This window comes from Bombyx mori, chromosome 24 (genome assembly GCF_030269925.1).
Source record: "Bombyx mori chromosome 24, ASM3026992v2".
Classification (NCBI taxonomy): domain Eukaryota; kingdom Metazoa; phylum Arthropoda; class Insecta; order Lepidoptera; family Bombycidae; genus Bombyx; species Bombyx mori.
Genome location: NC_085130.1, coordinates 11,894,480 through 11,913,148, shown reverse-complemented (window position 1 = coordinate 11,913,148; position 18,669 = coordinate 11,894,480). Strand labels below are relative to the sequence as shown.

Here is an 18,669-nt window from a genome sequence, read left to right as displayed (position 1 = left end):
ATTGTGTTGGTATTATATTGCGTTTTAATGTAAATTTTATATGTAGACATTTCGAAATATTCAAATACATTATATTAATTTGGCACCAATCAACCAATTTATCAATATCACTCTGCAATAGTTCAGCATCATTCACGTCATTTATAACACGCATTATTTTAAGATCGTCAACAAATAGGTAACAGGTAGAATATTTAAAAAGATTTGTAATTTCGTTGATAAAGATTAACTTAATTGTAGTCAAATTTAATACAATTGATTAAAATATAAAATTAAATAAGTTCGTCTGATTTCGCTTATTACCCTTTTTTTTAATTAAAACAAAATTAAAGAAAAATAAGATATGGCTTAAAAGTTGTTGACTGGTCATAAAATTAAAAAAAATGATCAGATGATTGACATGTTCAATGACAGCTGTCGTATATGACAACTCATCTAACCTTAAAATATTGGACTACTAAAATCAAAACATTACGAAATCCCGACGAAATATAAAACAAAAAGTACATAAAGAATCATGTTATTCTTGTATTTATTGAGTTATTTATCTCTTTTTATTCAAGGAGTGTTTATTACCCTGGCTGTAGGTAAGAAAAAAACTTCAATCGATATTTAAATATTTATACGATTATTGTAATTATGAAACAAGAATTATAGTATTTAATAGGACTATTATTTTTATATGCCAAAAAATCTTGCAATTCATGATCTCTTTTTGCTTCGTCGTAACCCTCGTGTTATACATGCTACGCTTCTAAATAACATACTTAAAAATCTTGTTTTACCGGCTACTGCTGTTCATGGTCAACGGCAACGCCTATATCAGGGGTGGCCAACTTGATTAGAACCAAGATCTCTTATTCTACTGACGAAGCACTGCGATCTACCAATGACCTTTCTTGAAATTTAATGAAACTATGTAGTTCAGTATACAAAAAAGTAACATATTTTCTTTTATTAAAAAGTTTTTTTTTAATTGCTTATATGCGAAGACGAGCTCACAGCCCACCTGGTGTTAAATGATTACTGGAGCCCATAGACATCTGCAACGTAAATGCCCCACTCACCTTGAAATATAAGTTCTAAGGTCTCAAGTATAGTTACAACGGCTGCCCCACCCTTCAAACCAAAACGCATTACTGCTTCACGGCAGAAATAGGCGGGGTGGTGATACCTACCCGCACCGAAATAATAAATAATATAACAGAATGGTCATTAACAAATGATAGAAGGTGAAGATAATGCGTGCAGCAATTGGTGATTACGTCGTGTGGTCTGTTCTATTGTGTTTATATATTTTGTCTTGCCACGATCGACTGAACTAATAGCCACGATCAACTGGTCGATCGCAATCCACCGATTGATCACCCCTGGCCTATATCAATACACAACCAACCTGCTATCGCCTGCTGAAGACTTCAATCCTTTCGGAATGACATATGACAACATAAATGCTGACAAAAATATTCAATTTGCAATGACTCAATTTAAAAATAAATTTATCACTTTTAAAAAAAATGCAAATCAAAAAAGATAACAATGAATTTGAAAGTTTATTTTGTAATATTATTAAGACATTTATTTATTCATCACTCTGAAGGAAATCACATTCCTAACACGTTCATGTAACTAATTTAAAAAATATGAATTTAGAATACATTAAACCATAAATAATTATGAAATAATAATTAATACCACTTAATAATGCAGGTTAGTGACCACATAATAATATATTCATTCAAAAAAGCATCAGGAATGATTGATTTGTTCTCCAAATTGAATGGCTCCGAAGTTTTCTTTTGTTGTTGTTAGTTGGGCACAACTGTTTTTCATTGTGGCGCAGAGTTTAAGTTTCATCTGTTATTTAGATTAAACGGTACTGTATTTAATAATTCATAATGACCATAGATATGGAACAAATAGTTTGTCTTAAATTTTGCATCGCCAACGAATTTTTGTGTTCGGAGTCACGGATGATGTCACAGAAGGTTTACAGTGAAGACTTATCAGAAACACGTGCTTATGAGTGGCACAAAGAGTTCAAAATTTGTTGAGATGTGATGAAAGATTTTCCTCGCTCTAGTAGGCTGCCTCGCCTTATTTCATGTGCTATTATCCCAAATAATATATGCATTTATTCGTACTAGTGGTCGCCTGGTAGGAAATTCGACTATAATTATTAATTTAAATGATAAGTTTGTACATTATTACGGTTCGATTGTCAAAGGCAACTTCTATGATCACAGATTACGCTAAGGCTACACTATAGACAAATATTAATAAAGAAATCAATAACAATCTTGTCTTAACTTGACACAGACTAACCATAAACAAAATAGTATTTATGCGTGTGTGTGTTAAATACATGCGTAATGTTTTCCTTATTGGTTTAACGTATATTTCAAGCATTATTTAAAAAAATATTAGGATTGTGCACTCCTCTATATTATCTATAAGTGTGGGAAATTTCATACTGCTATTTTCGTAGAAAGGGGTACTAGTCCAAGATCCCAGGGCCCCCAGACATCACGTATTTTCTGACCAACGAAATGTGGCCGATTGCGTAGTGTTAGTATGTACTAAGAACGCATGCTTACCTGCTACCTTGCTTAGACGGCCAATTTTCAGGTATCAGGTGCTCAAGGTACATGAAATCATTACCTACTTCACGTAAATTCTGAAAGCTGATTTTTATATATGTCCACCAGACAACTATTTTAAAACCTCTTACAAAAAGACACCGATCCAAGGGGCCAATCATCCCCTAAATTCAATTTAATACCTCTGTGGGTAAGAGCGCAAGGGCATTATCCACGCACATGAGACTGAGTGAGACATGTATTAGGATATATTGACTTCTCTGTCTCTCTATTTCTCTCTTACAGTTGACTCATATCAATTAATTATTAATATTAAAAGAAAATCAGTTAAAAATTAAATAATCTGGGATCGTACTCTATACAAAGTTTTTGCTTCACGTATTAATATAGAGATGTGAGATTTTTTGCTTTTGTTTTTTTCAGCCGCTGGCTTATATTATCTGGCCGAGATTGTAGAAGATAATACAGTATTTGCTAAACAAGTCATCACGTATGCTGTATTCGTGAGTATGCCTTAGACTGTTTTCATTTGTTTTACACAGAGCGATGCGGATGCTGATGAAAAAATTAGCGGACATATTCGTAAATTATATCCGGACACATTCGTAAATTATATCCGGACATATTAGTAAATTATATCGAGGGGTGAAACGCTATTTGGCTTAAGCGACATTTCGCTTAATACGAGATATTTATCTTTTATAATAGGTTGGGGAAAAAGTCTTTTCGCATTATAGCATGTATGAACTTGTAATAAAATCTCTTTGGGTATAATATTTGTATCTGGCTGGTTTTGGTATCATTAAAAGTTTAAATTTAAAAAAAGATAATTCCTAATTCAAATTAGGAAAATGTGCGATTTTTATTTTATTTTCGTACTGTTATACGGAATTGAGAAAATATCTTTTTAAAAAAGATTTTATTGATGAAATAGACATATAAAGATTTTACGACGACAATGACGGCAACCGTGCCGTGTGGAATTAGGAATAGCACTGACTGACTAGGGAGGGGATTGTTCTCTAATACAGGATCATAAGTGCTGATACTATTCGGGAAAGGTGATGATGAAAGCAAAGCTAGGAACCAGAGGGTATCATAACAGCGACTAGGACTAAACTTACACCCTTAATGGTGAAGTTTATGTATGGATGCGGATTCTAGGATTATTAGAAATGGGAGGTGATTCTGAATCTGGAGAGACGTTTGAGTTATGGGAATGGTTGAATCTAGAAGGGATGCAACGGTTGCTAATCTTATAAAGTTTATAAACTAAACCTAGACTTAAAACTATTACAATAGTGTATACAATTAGAGATAATGAGTTATAATGAGCATCGTCACTTATAAGTACTTGAGGTTTTTCAATGATCTTGTTAAGCTTACTGTTAAGGGTTTCAAAGTTGTCTTTATAAGTAATTAATGAATCGAGGCTAGTATGTTTGAGATGAGTTCTAGGAAAGGGCACGGCTGAATCAGAATTATTTAGAAGGTTTTAATTGTATCTGATAATGTCGAAGTCGCTGGTAATGTGGCTTATTTTTATCTTAACGTTCTTTCTGGATAGTATTTGGATACCATTGCAATATCCTATACAGCCGTGTCGGATCTCAGCAATTCCGGTGCCACAAATATTAGTTTCGTAAATATTTTTATCAGGATAATCGATTGACAACCTTGCAGCCCTTGACATTACAAATATCCATTTGTTTCCGCTTAGTTCTTGCCATACTTCAATATCTCTTTTGATTGTTTTAATCGAACAACTATCAGGCATGGAAATTGGTGTCTTTGTAACAATTTTACTTTCACATATAAGGTAGATTATACTAGACAGGATGTTGACATTTTTACAAATATAATGTTGAGATATTGATTTACATTTACTTAAATTATTAAAATGACAATATTGACTTCTGTCTCTTGAAAACGCAATATAATCAGTAGTAGTAGGGATAATAGTAATGTAAGATTCATTTTTAAATGTCAATGGGTAAGGTAATACGCGATACATACTTAATTTTTTTTTTTTTTTTTTTTTTTTATTGCTTAGATGGGTGGACGAGCTCACAGCCCACCTGGTGTTAAGTGGTTACTGGAGCCCATAGACGTCTACAACGTAAATGCGCCACCCACCTTGAGATATAAGTTCTAAGGTCTCAGTATAGTTACAACGGCTACCCCACCCTTCAAACCGAAACGCATTACTGCTTCACGGCAGAAATAGGCAGGGCGGTGGTACCTACCCGTGCGGACTCACAATAGGTCCTACCACCAGTGATTACGCAAATTATAGTTTTGCGGGTTTGATTTTTATTACACGATGATGTTATTCCTTCACCGTGGAAGTCAATCGTGAACATTTGTTAAGTACGTATTTCATTCGAAAAATTGGTACTCGCCTGCGGGATTCGAACACCGGTGCATCGCAACAACGAATGCACCGGACGTCTTATCCTTTAGGCCACGACGACTTCAAAGACGACTAAGAGGTTAACTAAAGGTATTTTGACAACAAATATGATCTTGTTACGATTATGATCTTGTCTTGTTGTACTTAAGCTAGATACATCCATGAATATATGAATATTACTTGCGTTTAAATGTATTGGAAGTTCTCTAGAACTTGGTAGGAATCTATAGTTATCCACTAAATCGTTATATAGTTGTTGAGGAGAACATATAGCAGGGTAAAGCACATTATTCTTCTGAACATTAGACTGTTAGCAATGTCCTCTAGTTTAAATGATAAAGTGATTATACTATTTTCTAACATATAAACAACTTCCATTATTTTAATTATAACGTTTAATTCAGAGGATTCTTTAGTAAAGTTTTTTGATGTTTCCAATATCCAGTTGACAGCGCTGTTCAAAGATTTTGCGTTGGCTATGAGGTTTTTAATAGTTTCATTGAATACTTTAAGAGTGGAAGTAGAAATGACAATGTTTTGTTTCATAAGGTTTGCTAGTTCTTTTTGGTCCTTTTGTAGGGTTTGAACAGCGTTGTCGTAACGAATAGACTCGTCTTCATCCATGGTGCCAAATAAATGCTTTAACCCGGTTCCAACAATATTAAACCATGCGGACCTTTTAGTTTTATGATTGAGGAGATGAGAAAATGAGTCGAAATATTTGAGCATGTCTGCATATCTGACTTCAAGGGGTTGAATAACAGTTTCGCATTCATTTTGTACAAATGTTTGACTCTTGTTACATAGAGTACGTGTCAGACATAGAAACGCGTTTATATTGTCTAGGTGAGGCTTTATAAGAGATATGTCTACAGGTATCATTATACTTAGATGTTCGTTAGTTATTTTTTTAATTTTTTTATTGCTTAGTTGGATGGACGAGCTCACAGCCCACCTGGTGTTAAGTGGTTACTGGAGCCCATAGACATCTACAACGTAAATGCGCCACCCACTTTGAGATATAAGTTCTAAGATCTCAGTACAGTTACAACGGCTACCCCACCCTTCGAACCGAGACGCATTACTGCTTCACGGCGGAAATAGGTGGTGGTACCTACCCGTGCGGACTCCCAATAGGTCCTACCATCAGTAAAGTTTTTATTGAACCGACCGGATCAAAATATAGGCCGATGCTTGAGTTGACCCTTTTCACAAAATCGGGATCACCGTATGTATACGAGTACGCTGTAACCAAAATATAGAAATTAAACTACGTTTATTATATTTACATTCAGTTAGATGATGTTGCAGGTTTAATTTGACCGAAATGGTGTGTAACATGTCATCTATTGATGAGTAAAGTTACAGTATTATTATTATGTATTTGTAGAATTTTATACGGGCCCTTCCATGTTGGAGAGAGTGCTTACCTTAGGCGTAAGTGGTTCCTGAGATAGACTAGGTCTCCTACTTTGTATTTCATAGGTCGTGAGTGATTATCATAATATACTTTCGATCTTTCCTTAGAAGTCTGTATGTTTTTAATCGCTTTCTCTCTTGAACATTTTAGTCTGTGAGTTAGCATTTTGAGATACTCTGGGTATGTTGGATCGGGAGTATATTCATAGATGGAATCAGGTAAGTAAGGTTTATTACCAAATAACAATTCGTAAGGGGTGTAGTTTGTGGTACTGTGAACACTAGTGTTATAAGATAGCATGGCGGTGTAGACGTAGCGATGTCAGTTATCTTGATCTTCATTACCAAATGATTTCAGATACTCCTCTAAAGTTGAATGGCTGCGTTCTAGCGCGCCCTGAGTCTGTGGGTGATGGGGACTCGACCACAGTTGTTTGATTTTTAAAAAGTTGCAGGTTTTCTTAAAGAGTTCTGACGTAAAATTAGTCCCTTGGTCTATTAAAATTGCCTTCGGTATGCCAAAGAGTGAAATAAAATGTAAGAGGCACTCACAAGTTTCTTCTGCTGTAGTGGAACGGGTCGGATAGGCTATAGAATACTTAGTGCGGTCATCTTGTAAGGTTAGAATATATTTAAGTCTCGCAGAGCCGGAATCTGGTAAGGGACAAACTATGTCTTGAGCTAGTCTTTGAAATGGAGTTGATGACGTATTTGTGATTTGCATCGGTGCACGTGAGATTTTGCGCAGCGCCTTGTTTTTTTGGCACAATTTACACGATTTGACGTAATTTTCGACGTCACTACGCATGCCCTAATAAAACATGCTTTGAGGTTGTTCACGGACTAACTTTATTTTTATTCTTTTAATAGACAATTATGATGAGGTGTGCCAAATAGTTGTTAACAGATGTCGCTACTAGTATTTTAAAGAATATTATTTTGATACTAACTTTAATATGCCCTTCCAATAGTATTTTTCTTGAATCCTTTTGAGCATTCTAGTACCACCTAGATGACCAGCAATGGGTAAAACGTGATTACCTTTCAAAATTTGTTTTATTTCGCGTAGAGTCGGATAGCGTATATTATTATGATAAATGTGAATTTCAATGTTAGTGTTGTTAAAGAGATAAAGAATCATGTTGTAAACTTTAATGAAATGATGTTTGTCAAAGGGGGTCTTAAAATCGGAAATAGAGATAGCATTATCACTTTCGCTCAATAATAGGATAAGTTCATTTCTGAGTGCTTTCAAGCTCTCGAATATATCTGTGTATGAAGATTGGTCAAAATGATAAACTTTCGTAAACAAGAAATAGTAAGATTTTTGTTGCTTAGAGTGTGTTAAAAATGAGTTTAATGTTCTTTCTTTTCTTAGAAATTATTCTTTGTCTTCAAGGCTATCGATAATGTTCTCTGTATAAGGTATTGATTCATCTAAGTCTATGGATGTAGGAATAATTATATGTTGTGCGGCGAGTCTAGTAAATTTCCATTGTGTTCTAATTTTGGTGTTAGGATTGTAATTCCTATCGGTTGTGATTTTAAGGAATTCTGAATATGTTTCTGACCTCAAGTTGGGACTATTCAGAGCATCGATTATATCATTCGAAACATTAAGAGGGTTAGGGTCAGGAGTCGGAGAAAGCCTAGGAGTTGGATTTTCTTTAGGTTGATCTGGAGTATCGAGTCCTTCGAGGTTCAGATCTTTGAGGTCATCTGATAAATCGAGTGGCTTTACCAGATGGATTTCCGATTAGAGAGGGTATAGCATCTGGTTTTAGGAGGCTATCACAGTCAGGTGAATTTCCAGACTCTGGAAACAAGGGACTGTTATCGTCGGTCACTGCGGGTCCTGCAATGGGTTCAGCATTTATAAGGTTTACTAGTACCGCCTTTTCATTAGGGTAACGTGAAAGAGCATCTGCAGCATTAAATTTTCCTTTCCTATATATTATTTCATACTCATATTCCTCGAATTTCAGTCTCCATCTTTGTAACTTACTACTTGGGTCTTTGTGATTAAAAAGCCATTTTAAGGGTCGATGATCGGTTACTATTTGAAAGTGTCTGCCGTACAGGTATGGTCGAAATGTTTTGCAACCGAATAAGATGGCGAGTAATTCCTTTTTCGTATTATTATAGTTACACTCGGTTTTATTCAGGGTTCTCAAAGCGTAGGCTATAGGTCTATCCTTGCCTAGCTCGCCCTGAGATAGAATAGCGCCGATGGCGTAATTAGATGCGTTTTGTAGTTAAAATTAATGTCTTTGAGAAATCGGGGTATGCTAACAGAGGGGCTGAGATCAATTTTTGTTTTAAGGCGTCGAATGCGAGTTGTTGTTCATTTTCCCATAAGAAGGGAGTGTCTTTTTTAAAAGGTTCATCAAGGGTTTTGCTAATTTAGAGAAGTCTGAAATGAATCTACAATAATAAGAAACGAATCCCAAGAAAGATTTGATGTCTTTTGGAGTCTTCGGAGTGGGGAAACGTTCTACCGGCTCGATTTTATCGGGGTTTGGTTTTACACCTTGGTCAGTGATAATATGTCCCAGATAAGATATTTCTTTTCGTAAAAACTCGCATTTATCGGGTTGTAGTTTAAGGTTATACTGGCGGAGTCGTTTAAAGACATTTGATAGGTTGTAGATGTGATCATCGAGATCAACAGAATAGATAACAATGTCATCCAGATAGACAAAACATTGCAATCCTTGCAGACCTGAAAGTGCCGAATTAATCAGTCTTTGGAATGTAGAGGGTGCATTTTTAAGACCAAAAGGCATACGACTGAATTCGAATTGACCTTGAGGAATAGTAAAAGCTGTCTTCGCAGAATCCTCAGGGTTTATTTGGATTTGATGAAACCCGGAGGCAAGGTCTAATGTGCTAAAGTATTTACTCTTACCAAGTTGGTCTAATATTTCAGATATGTTTGGAATGGGGTACGACTCTCCGATGGTGATATCATTAAGCTTTCGGTAGTCTATGACCACCCTCCACTGCTTTTCACCAGAAGCGTCAGCTTTTTTAGGTATGACCCAGATTGGAGACGACCAGGGAGATGCTGAAGGTTTAATGATACCTTGTTTTAACATTTTGTGGATTTGTGTGTTGACTTCCTCGTTGTGGCACTCTGGGAAGCGATTGGTTTTAACGTGGATGGGAGTTGATGTTTTCGTTTTTATTTCGTGTTCTATTTCAGTTGTATATGTTAATAGATCGCCAGGGAGATGGAAAATGTCTGAGAATTGTTCGCATACTTCGAAAAGCTGTGATTTCTCTTCGTAGTTTAGATGGGCGATACGAATTTGTTCAAGAACTCTTTTTGTTCTAAGGTATGCATTGTGATTATTAGGGTTGTTAGAATTCTGTGTGTTGTCCGAATAAATATTGTATATTTTTTTTTTTCCTATGTTATCGAGTGGTTTCAATTTTAATTTTAAAGGGAATTTTATTTAATATTAGTTGATGTTTGGTGTAGTCGATTTTTCCGTGCATTACATTAAAAATGTCGTTCCCGATTATACCATCATAAGGTAAATTCACTCCGTCGACAATGTGATAGTTGTATTTTAGTGCGTCGAATTGAATTGGGATATGCCCGAGGGTCGATTTTGGACCTGATGAGTCAATACCTTTGTATTTAATAATATGTTGAGTGATTTCAGGTAACGTTTCGATTGATGATTTTGATATTAGGCTAATAGATGTACCTGTATCGATTAGTAGTGATAGTGGTTTCGAAGAAATAGAGGTATGTAATTGTTTTTATATAAGGTAAGTATTTATGGGAGATATTTGTACTATAATTATAAATTTTAGAATCATGTGTCGATTCATTGATAGTGATCGTTTTAGTTGGAATCTTGGGTGAGTGACATATGCCTAAATTTTCAGGGTAGCGACGAAACCATGTAGCGGACGTCACTGAGTGCAATGTTTGTAGGCAATTCGATTCGCAAGATTTGGTATTTTGATTTTTAAATGATTTTGTGTCGGATTTTTGAATAGAGCGGCCCGACAGACACGATCGCGGGCCTCTACTTAGTTTAAAAACGAAGGGTCACACTTGTTGATGTTGTCAACCGTGTCCTCCTCTTCTTCCGCGAAATTGACGCGGTTTTCATTTGGCTTGTTTTGTGGAAAATCGTACCGTTTATTGTTGTTGTACTACCTTTTTCGACAATTTTCGATTATATGTCCATTGATTTTGCAATATCGACAGAACAGGGGATAAGTTCGTGGTCTCCTTTGATGGCCGAAATTTGGTCTCAAGTCTGGAGTTTCGTTTTTGGCCTTATAAAACGTTTTAGATCTCGAAGTACTCGGTTTGTTCACAGCCGGTCTCCGACAATAGGTCTCCGATTCATGAATTTCAGAATCTTCTTCGGAAACTGCAGTGTTAACGACTTCGTTAAAGCTTAGGGGATTTTTACACCGAACTATATTTGAAATATTCGGCTTCAATAGCTGCTAAGCGACCGACTAATTCGTTGCCTTTTTTGTTTGATAACGTTATTTCCGTCAATAGTTTGGAAAGGCACGTTTCTAAGCGTAACGCGAATTGAGTAACTAATTCGGTTAATTGTTGACGACATTCTTGTAAATCGATTAAAAGGTGTGTGTAATGTTTTCGTTCTCCGAATTGCGTTTTGAGGAAGTCATTTAATTGATACCATGAGTCAAAGTCTTTAATGGAGCACGCAACTTCAGCTTTTCCTTCAAGTTGGGATAGAATAAATTTTAGTAGTATATTTTTTGTGACTCTGAAGCAAGATCGATTGCGTTTTCACAGTTTGTTAGAAAGCATGTTAGTTTGTCACGTGATCCGTCAAAGGGCTTTATGAATATGAACAATGTCCCTATTTGTATACATTCTCCCTTTTCGGTTTTTGTGGTTTGCGTTTCTTTTTTAGACATGGCTGTTGAGGTTCGAGAAATATTTAAGCAACAATGAAATTACGACACGGTGTAATAGTCGGACCAACAAGTAATTCGATAACGCTACCGTCTCGACGTGATAAACACCGAATTGTTGACGAAGCTATTCGATGGTCTCAAGGACTAAAAATATTATAACTTAAGTTATTAAAATTATTTCGATATAATTTATATAATTTGATATACAGTTTTAAACAATTTTCTTTGCAGATTATACTAATTTATTAATAAGGAGATGATATCATATGTTATTATCTAATTATAATAATGTCTATAAATTTGCAATTTCTTGACTCGAGATAGCACTGTTTCACTTACTACATAGATGAACACCACCATAGGAAGGATTTCAGGAGCATGATGCTGTGTCTTCTGTTGCTTGGCCTTGGTGTGATGGATTGTGTAGCCTCAGGATGGAGATATAGTGGGGGCTCGACTTCACCCAATTTGCGTAGACGAACAAAAGTAGACGGACTCGAACATGCGAACTTGAATTTTAGATTTTTATGGCTTAGGTAAACAATTTTTTTTCTTGTTTTCCAAGTTTACACTTTTATTTCCACTTTTAATATTTGTTTTGCATTTTTGAATTTGAGTATTCTTTTACACTTTCGTTTTTCACTTCACTTTGATGATTTCTGGTTTGGAGGATACCGCGGACCTTTTGTTTTGATCCCTTTACGCTGCCACCAATTTGTTATACGGAATTGAGAAAATATCTTTTTAAAAAAGATTTTATTGATGAAATAGACATATGTATAAAGATTTTATGACGCCAAGGACGGCAACCGTGCCGTGTGGAATTAGGAATAGGACTGACTAACTAGGGAGGGAATGGTTCTCTAATAAAGGATCATAAGTGCTGATACTATTCGGGAAAGGTGATGATGAAAGCAAAGCTAGGAACCAGAGGGTATCATAACAGTACTATCAAGATGAGTGGATCTAATGAAGAAATTCGATGCATTTTAAAATTTTACTACAAAAAAGATAAAAATGCAACGCAAGCCGCGAAAAAAATTTGCGATGTTTATGTGCAGTGTCTATGGGAGTAGCACAAATCTGGCTTAAGCATTTTCAATCCGGAAATTTGGATGTCAAAGAGGCACGTCGCTCTGGTCGCCCTATTACGGATAAAATGGATGCCATTTTTTAAAAAGTGGAGCAAGATCGGCATATCAGTAGTTACGACGTAGCTGAAAAACTGGGAATTGACCACAAAACTGTTTTGGCGCATTTGAAAAAAATTGGGTACACAAAAAAGCTCCATTTTTGGGTACCTCACGAGCTCACTGAAAGAAACCTAATGAACCTAATGAACGTGTACTCATTTGTGATTCTTTATTACGACGTATTGAAACCGAACCATTTTTGAAGAAGCTAATAAGTGGTGATGAAAAGTGGATCACTTACGACAAGATCGTACGAAAAACGTCGTGGTCAAAGGCCGGTCTGGCTTCACAGTCTGTGGCGAAACCTGGGTTAACTCGCAACAAGGTGATGTTGTGTGTGTGGTGGGATTGGATGGGCATTATTCATTATGAGCTGTTACCACCAGGCAGGACCATCAATTTTGAACTCTACTGCGAACAACTGATGAGATTAAAGCAAGGAGTTGAGAGAAAGTGGCCGGAATTAATCAACAGAAGGGGTGTGGTTTTACATCATGATAACGCTAAACCTCACACATCTAAGAGATCTTGGCTGGGAGGTAGTTTTTTTTTATTGCTTGGATGGACGAGCTCACAGCCCACCTGGTGTTAAGTGGTTACTGGAGCCCATATACATCTACAACGTAAATGCGCCACCCACCTCGAGAAATGCACCCGCCGTATAGTCTGACCTTGCACCTTCAGATTTCCACCTGTTTCGGTCTCTTCAGAATTCTTTAGGCAGTGTTAGGTTAACATCGCGAGAGGACTGCCAAAACCAATTGTTGCGGTATTTTCATCAGAATCCCCAAAATTTCGATAGCAATGGGATCATGTCCCTACCTACAAGATGGCAAAAAGTTATCGAACAAAATGGTACCTACATACTTTAGTTAAATGTATATAAACTATATTAAAAATGTTGTGAATTTTCTTAAAAAATGCGAAGAAACTTTTTCCCCAACCTATTACAATTTTCAACAATTAGGTATTGATTTTAAATACAAATGACAAAATGTGGGTAACTAAGTTGACACGCGAATGTACAACGTCCGTCTATCCCTGGTGCCAAGATCAGAAAGAGGCCGTGAACGCGGCAATAGGTTAGTGGTGCCCTCGACTCCCCTCTTCAACTCCGACCAGTCTGAAGTCGCTGCTGTATTACGTCAGCAAGCCACGCCCACTTCCTAGGTTTTCTTTCCTTAGAATCTATACTAATATTATAAAGTTGAAGAGTTTGTTTGTTTGAACGCGCTAATCTCAGGAACTACTGGTCTGATTTGAAAAAATCTTTCAGTGTTAGATAGCCCATTTACTGAAGAAGGCTATAGGCTATATAACATCACGCTAAGATAAAATCAGCAATAAAGAATGTTTCAAAATCTGGGTTTATTTCTCAAGGTTCCGCTGCGTGCGCTGCGGAAACGGTTAAAGTTTCGCTAAAATAATGTATGACAGAATTATTCCCCTTTAAAAGATCTAAAAAAAGTCCGCGACAGCATATGTCTATATGTTAGGTTGGCTCACTTATAAAGTTTTTTATGCTGTAAAATTTAGCGTTATGCCAAAGTAACCATTCTACGTGGACGAAGTCGCGGGCAAAAGTTAGTAGATTATAATATTTTCCAGACCACCGCAGTCATCCACGTATGTCTAATGATATTCGAGGAGATCCCCCTCCAGATGAACATCCTAGGTCTGATACAGCAGCTTCTGCACCTGCTTCTGCTGCGGGACTTCCCCGCGGTCCGGGTGACCAGCTTCAGTTTCTTGACCGCACTGATGACGCTCGCGGTTCATCATTATCTGGCCTTCAAGTACTTCGGAGCGGTGTACTACGCTTTTTCGGAGGTGAGTTGAAACGAGCTTTGCTTAGATGGGTGGACGAGCTCACAGCCCATCTAGTGTTGAGTGGTTACTGGAGCCCATAGATATCTACAACGAAAATACGTCACCCACCTTGAGATATGAGTTCTAAGGTCTCAGTATAGTTACAACAGATGCCCCACCCTTCAAACCGAAACGCATTACTGCTTAACGGCAGAAATAGGCGGGGTGGAACGTTTGCCTACGTTTGCCGCTAGGGGCGCTGTTGCTTGTAGTTGCTGTGCTCACTAAATACCGTAAGATCGAAGTCGTCGATTACGACGAAGAGTTCGACGAGTAAAGTAACCCTCAGACACAGCCCACTGAGTTTCTCAGTGGGTCGCGTATCCGATCCGGTGGTAGATTCTGCGAAGCACGGCTCTTGCTAGGGCCAGTGTTGGTTAATTCTCGCAGGTTGAGCCCGTGAGCTCACCTACCCGTCCGGGCTTAGGTTAACAGTAAATAGGTAGGGGGGAAACAAAGCACACTAAATTGAAGCACACAAAGTTATTACTGGTGGTAGGACCTCTTGTGAGTCCGCACGGGTAGGTACAACCACCCTACCTATTTCTGCCGTGAAGCAGTAATGCGTTTCAGTTTGAAGGGCGGGGCAGCCGTTGTAACTATACTTGAGACCTTAGAACATATCTCAAGGTGGTTTGTGCATTTACGTTGTAGATGTCTATGGGCTCCGGTAACCACTTAACACCAGGTGGCCTGTGAGCTCATCCACCTAATTAAGGGAAAAAAAGTGATGCTGAATTGTTCGCTACGGTTGTCTCCCATCCAGGTGCTGGCCTACTTCACGCTCTGTCTATGGGTGGTTCCCTTCGGCCTTTTCGTGTCCCTCTCAGCAAACGACTACGTGCTACCAACGACAGAAGAGAAGCACCCGCTGTTGAGTAAGAAGATGAGTTGTTTTAAACTTAACTGGACTTATATGAGTGGGATTTTGCGGGCGAATTTTTGAATGGCGTTTTTTATTGCTTAGTTGGATGGACGAGGTCACAGCCCACCCGTTGTTAAGTGGTTACCGGAGCCCATAGGCATCTACAACGACGATCGATGTTTTTAATTCAACTTCAATTAATTTTGATTGAATTACGTTTTAAAATTTTGTCTTAATACAAACAGACACAGATCCGGCTAGTAAAGGCGTTTTAAAAAGGAAATTTAGTACTAGATTTTATTATATACGATACTAGCTGCGCTCGCGACGTCGGTACTACCATAACCGCGGGTAACATCGCGGGACTCGGCTATCAATAATAAAATTTAATGTTTCCGAAGCGAAGCGACGACGGGTCGCTAGTATTATAAATGTAATTATCACTGTCTGTGTATAAAAAAGTGTCAGTCGGCTGATCAAATAGGCCGTCTCTGTACCTAGTGCATAGTCCGTGATAATGTCCAAATGGCATTTTGTTGCGGGCGACGTCGCGGGCCCGGCTAGTATTATGTCGAAGGGAGAAACCCGTAATGTTGTATCTTACATTCTGGGCTACATCAATTATTACCTTATTCTTCTATAAAAAAAATACCACTTCGAATGCTTCTGGATATTGATTTCCTACGATTAAATTATTTCATCTTTTTTTTGACGTGGTAACATTTTAAAAATCTCGCACGAAAAAGTGTCACGTTCCGCCTGAGTCTGAGCGTGCAAGCGAGAGCGCAGAACGAGTGATAGAGAGGCACGATCGGACTAAGCGTTGGCTTGTGGCACATTTATCTCTCGTCTCACGTGACGTCAGAGCTAACAGTTCTAATAGTTCCGTTACTGACGTCATCACGTAAACCTATCGTCCGTAAACCGACTTTACAGGCAGCCAATTCCATTTTTCATCAATTTTAATATCAATTTTCATCTCTCTATCTCTATAAATATTGTTACGCCCTGGGGTTCGGGATAAATAAAAAGTTCCACCAAAGTAGAACTTAAAACTGTATTTGCACTTAGAACACTTAAAACGCTTCACAAACACTTTAAAACTCTCAATTCGCGTTTTACGTTTCGCTTCAGGTGATCCGTTCGTTGTTTCGCTTCGAGTAGTTCCCATCGCCAACTGCCTTCGTGCCATCTCTGCAACGCTTTTATAGTCGTGACGAAATCCCTAGAATCGTCGAGAACATTCCTCACAAGTCGAGTTACATTTCGAGTCGAGTCGACATAATTACTCTCGTGCGCCGCGTAGGGCACCGGTGGCCTACACGGCAGTCGAAGGGTTATTAAGTAACCAACTAAGACCTTTTGCTTCCAGGTGACAGTAACGTTCTGACGGATTATCTGTCGCGGAAATCGAAAAAATACAGTCTACTGTCGCTGTTCAGTTACGCTAAGGAGTCCATTCTACCCCACCGGAACAAGAAGGCATTCTGATTTGACATTCGCAAGTGTCATCTGTCAGTTTGTGGGCGATATTATCTGTGGAGGGTAGACGCAAGGAGGACTGACTCAGTGGATTAAAAAGTGTCCGCTATAGGGGAGCCAATTAAGATGGCGCCACAGTAGCAAGTAGAAGGATTTTTAAAACAGCGCCATAATTAGAGTAAGATCTTAAGTTAAGAAGGAAAGAGACATGTCATACGTAAATAGTTATAATGATATGGAGTATTTCAGAATGAATAAAAAAACAATAGACTTGTGTTTTCTGTGATATAATAAAAAACCAACATTTAAAACCTTTAATCTCTTTTAAAATTAATATTAAAACTTCAACAGTAACTAGTATTAATAAACTATACAAAACTGAACTCTCTTTTTACTGAATGACAGACTTCATTAGTCTGTCACTGAAGAAAAATCCTTTTTAAAAACTAAAAAGATTTAAATAATAAAGGTTTTTCTTTACATAGTAATGAAAATAAATGGTTGTAATTTTAAATGCTGCATATTTTTTAACTACACAAGACACGAAAAATATTATCTTTCTCAACTCCTTTTAAAACTGCTCTATATTCATATCATTTCCATTTGCTACACTAGCGCCATTTCGGTGAGGCTTTGAACAACGTGATGTTTACAGGCGGACACTTCTTCAACTTGTCCCCAATACAAGTCACTTATTTATTATTATTATTATATTTTTACGGGTTGTAGGACCTCTTGTGAGTCCGCGCGGGTAGGTACCACCACCCCGCCTATTTATGCCGTGAAGCAGTAATGCGTTTCGGTTTAAAGGGTGGGGCAGCCTTTGTAACTATACTGAGACCTTAGAACTTGTATCTGAAGGTGGGTAGCGCATTTACGTTGTAGATGTCTATGGGCTCAAGTAACCACTTAACACCAGGTCGACTGAGCTCGTCCACCCAACTATACAATAAAAAAAAACTTATTTCTAACTTACTTCTACTCTCCATAGTTATAATAAATGACCTAAATATTTGTAAGTAAGTGGAAATAATAAAGGTATCTAGTCAAAGGAAATTTAAAAGACATGGTAATAATTTGATGTTTTTCACTGAATTAGACGGTCGTATTGGTTCACCGTGAGCACTACCTTGAGGTCGATGTCTCAATAAACTCGAAACAACAGCTGCACTGCGCTGTTGCACATTTTTTTATTTTTTTTCTAAAATCATCAATCAACTTGTATGTTTTTGATGGTGTAAATACGCGTATTATAATTTTTAAGTATAGCAACATTTTTGTGTCCAGAGATTTAGTGTAAGCTGTAAATAGATAAACTAATTTATTGTTTGTATATTTTAAAAATAAATAAAATACGTTTTTTTATGATACGCAGTTTTTATTTACCAATTTTGAATTTTGTGAAGATTCTACATCTCCTTTTTAACCGACTTCAAAAAAGGAGGAAGTTCTCAATGCTACTGTATGTTTTTTTTAAATGTTTGTTACCTCATAAATTTTGACTGGGTGAATAGATTTTGATGATTCTTTTTTATTAAATAGCTGACGCTTCCCGTGTGGTCCCATTACAATTTATTCCAGTTCTGATAACGGTATTCATGAGAAAACCATATACCAAGTCTTAAATTTGCATTAAGTACGTGCGCGACAAATAGATGAATAACTCTATATCACGCCAACTGATTTCGATAATTATTGTTTTTAGTATTTTAATTTGTTTTGGAATATCTTTTTTTTTCTATTTGAAGTCAGTTTTCGTTAGAGCATGTCAATTTACAATTATTACAAGAGCAGACTTCATTCATACTGACTAAAACCCCACATTGTTTCCAGATATCTAATAGGTATTTGCTTATCAAGTTGTTATTTCATAATACTGGCCATTTTAAATGTAATTTATTTATG

At 37.1% G+C, this 18,669-nt stretch overlaps 1 protein-coding gene across 1 annotated transcript; it reads left to right on the top strand.

The window, feature by feature from the left end:
* Positions 1-281: 281 nt before the first annotated feature.
* On the top strand, positions 282-18,132 carry LOC101740095 (protein TEX261). Its single transcript, XM_038019899.2, has 5 exons — positions 282-587; positions 3,024-3,103; positions 14,157-14,378; positions 15,184-15,295; positions 16,655-18,132. The coding sequence occupies exons 1-5, from the start codon at positions 518-520 to the stop codon at positions 16,771-16,773; spliced, it is 603 nt and encodes a 200-aa protein (XP_037875827.2). The 5' UTR covers positions 282-517; the 3' UTR covers positions 16,774-18,132.
* Positions 18,133-18,669: the final 537 nt, after the last annotated feature.

What these genes read in the sequence shown, in the direction of transcription:
- LOC101740095 (XM_038019899.2), top strand. Translation starts at nt 518, where the DNA reads ATGTTATTCTTGTATTTATTGAGTTATTTATCTCTTTTTATTCAAGGA. An exon ending in GTTTATTACCCTGGCTGTAG is followed by an intron (nt 588 to 3,023) that starts GTAAGAAAAAAA and finishes TGTTTTTTTCAG; the next exon opens with CCGCTGGCTTATATTATCTG. An exon ending in TGTACTACGCTTTTTCGGAG is followed by an intron (nt 14,379 to 15,183) that starts GTGAGTTGAAAC and finishes TCTCCCATCCAG; the next exon opens with GTGCTGGCCTACTTCACGCT.